Genomic DNA, 2,751 nt, shown 5'->3' with positions numbered 1-2,751 from the left:
GCTACAATGAGGGTCCTTCATTGAGCTGCAGATCCCCAGATCCCAAATCAGCCTTGTGAAGCTCAGCTAGACGGGATGAAGCCCAGCTAGACTGATTAGATCAAGTTTGGCAGGACCAGTTCCCTGTCTGCGGAGTACGATGAAGCTACAGTTCTTCTCAGGGTTGGCAATTGACTTTGCAGAGCTGAGGATTTGGCCATTGATGCTACTCACCCACTAGTCTTGGATCCACATCTTTCCCTGATGGAACTGCTCATCCTAGACTATGACTGCACTCTTTTACACCCCGGACCAGAGTTGGTACTTGCTGAGTTGCAAAGGAAATTCTAGGTTCTGCTGGATAGACAAGCTATTTTCAAACATCAACACTCCTGCCGAGGATGTCACCTGTGGCGAGCCAAGCCTGACCTGCTCAAGATGGCCGACCGTCCACCATCTCACATCTATTCATTCCCTGATGAGACAAAGGCTCTCGAGTCAGGCCAGCCCTTTGTTCACCTTCCCCTCCTGATATGCCGAATTCTGCCCAGTCTTGTCTTTAAAGCTGTGATTATCTTCAGTCCGGAGTCTCAGACATTCAGGCTTCCAAATGTCCTCCAGAACAAATTTGAACTACTGGTAGTCAGGAGGCTATGTAGAACTTTATTCGTGACTCTGTGAGCACAAGCTGAATTGTTTATTAATATGTACTGGTACATTGGTGGAGACTTTCTGTTAACAATCTAATTGATAGGCCTATTAATAAGGTCACTCCCATGTGTGTAATGGGCTCACACTGGTAACCCCAATGAAAAAATACTTATTTAGATTCCCTCTCTCCACCCCTCTCTCCATCTCTCTCTCACTTTCTCTGTATTACTTTAGAACTTAAATCATTTTAGTTGCCGGGATCCTGCAGATCTAGTGATGGATTCGGGGTCTGCTGCTGGGGAAAGCGATGCTAAGAAGGACAACAGTGAACAAGACGATGGAGATGCAACCAGGTCCAAACTTCTCTGTCGGTGGCTGCCCCCCATGTACAGAGAGGAGTTGTACCACACCATGAAGCTCACAGGACCACTGGTGAGTCCAGGACAACACTGCTGAGGAAACTGTTCGGGAGTTATCTGGTTCCTATTATATATTATACAGCTATTACCACTGTTGTTACAGGCGATACATCGGCTCCTGGAATTCGCCTCCAAGTTTGTTACCAGCGTGTTCTGTGGTCACATCGGAAATGCAGAGCTGGCTGGCTTTGCTCTTGCCTCTGCAGTACTGATATTCTTTTCCGTTCTTTCTGTACCTGCCCCTAAATTGCTGCAAATGTGTAATCCCTGTGTTAATCCCAGGACCACAATACGTTTGTTCATAGAACAGTCATCATAATCTTGGCCTCGTTGAGGTTGACTCTATTGTTAAAGGTGCAGCAGCATCACTGTGAAATGCACTTGATGCTGTTGCCCCCTAAAAAATAAAATAGCCAATCAGAGGATGGATGACTAACGGCCGGCTGGATAAATAATTAAGTCAAAATTATAATTTGATTGAATGTGATGCAAAACAATAACAATCTATCAAATCACCAATAAAACCTGCAGCTGATGAAGCAACAAGATTTATCTGAGGAGAATCAAACAGCAAAAGTTACCTGTTGTCACCTGATTTACTTCCAGGCCATTAATGTTACCACAGTTGCGATGGGCTTTGGACTTGTAAACGCGTGCGACACCTTCATTTCCCAGGTGAGTTGAACCCATTTAACCCATTTAACCCATTTAACTTCTGTAATGAGTTTGACTCAGTTCCTGTTGCTATCACTCACTATTCACAGACGTTTGGAGGTCAGAACATGAAACGTGTTGGACTCATCGTCCAGAGGAGCTCGCTGATCCTGTTCCTGTTTTGTTTTCTCTGTTGGGCTGTTCTCCTCAACTTTTCCAACATAATGCTCCTGTTGCACCAGGATGAGAAGTTAGTAAGGTAAATTGACATGAAACACTTAATTTATTGTTGCTTCAACCGTTTGTGACATTTGAATGTTCTCTGTTTGAAAACCCGCCAGAATTGCCAACGTTTACGTGGTTGCGTATCTACCAGCTATTCCGGTGAGGTCAATGTTTGCTCTGTATTAATGCGCCAGTAATTGGTGCCATAAGAAAGCAAATGTCAAATATTCACATCTCCAAAATAATCAATAAATGAATGACACAATTGGAGGTAAGAAAAAAAGGTGATCACTGATTCTGCTTATTACACAGGCAGTGCTGCTGCGTGAATTGCAGTCTTCCTACCTGCAAAACCAAGTAAGGGAACAGAGAGCTTCACCTGCCTGGAATATCAGCTCTATTGACCAGTGATTCACTGAAAGGGATTTTTTTTTTTACTGTACCCAAAGTGTCCACATTAGCTGTTCTATGTCCAGTGCGTATGAATAAAGATGCACATTAGCATGTTAGTGTATTTAGAAATGAAAGTAAATGATAGTGGGGCTCTGACTAACTTCTATTTCTGTCTGTCTGCCAGGGGATCACTTTGCCTCAGATGTTCTGCTCCATGGCCACAAATGTATTTAATGTGATATCAAACTACGTTTTAATCTACAGCCTCCAGTTGGGTGGCACGTAAGTGTGTTCTCACATTGTGTATTTAATCACAGACGAATATATAACATCTAATCCTTAGGAAGAAAGAAAAAGAAAACTCTGCTAGCCTCCATTCCACGTCTCAAATCTTGATTGCTGTATGCAGTTTGAAAAGGTTTTTTTTGTA

General features: G+C 43.3%; 1 protein-coding gene across 2 annotated transcripts; it reads left to right on the top strand.

Annotated features, from left to right (window-relative positions):
* Positions 1–816: 816 nt before the first annotated feature.
* LOC130521372 (multidrug and toxin extrusion protein 1-like) lies at positions 817–2,742 on the top strand. 2 transcript variants are annotated; one of them, XM_057024949.1, is made up of 6 exons: positions 817–1,062; positions 1,153–1,724; positions 1,814–1,953; positions 2,045–2,087; positions 2,241–2,285; positions 2,506–2,742. In XM_057024949.1, the coding sequence occupies exons 2-6, from the start codon at positions 1,584–1,586 to the stop codon at positions 2,605–2,607; spliced, it is 471 nt and encodes a 156-aa protein (XP_056880929.1). In that variant the 5' UTR covers positions 817–1,062; positions 1,153–1,583; the 3' UTR covers positions 2,608–2,742. The 2 variants fall into 2 exon arrangements, with proteins under 2 accessions (XP_056880929.1, XP_056880928.1); XM_057024948.1 differs by having other exon boundaries at positions 1,814–1,962.
* The last annotated feature ends 9 nt before the right edge of the window (positions 2,743–2,751 follow it).

This window comes from Takifugu flavidus, unplaced genomic scaffold (assembly GCF_003711565.1).
Source record: "Takifugu flavidus isolate HTHZ2018 unplaced genomic scaffold, ASM371156v2 ctg920, whole genome shotgun sequence".
Taxonomy (NCBI): Eukaryota; Metazoa; Chordata; class Actinopteri; order Tetraodontiformes; family Tetraodontidae; genus Takifugu; species Takifugu flavidus.
Note: the sequence above shows the minus strand (reverse complement) of the source record. Positions and strands in the feature narration are given on the sequence as shown.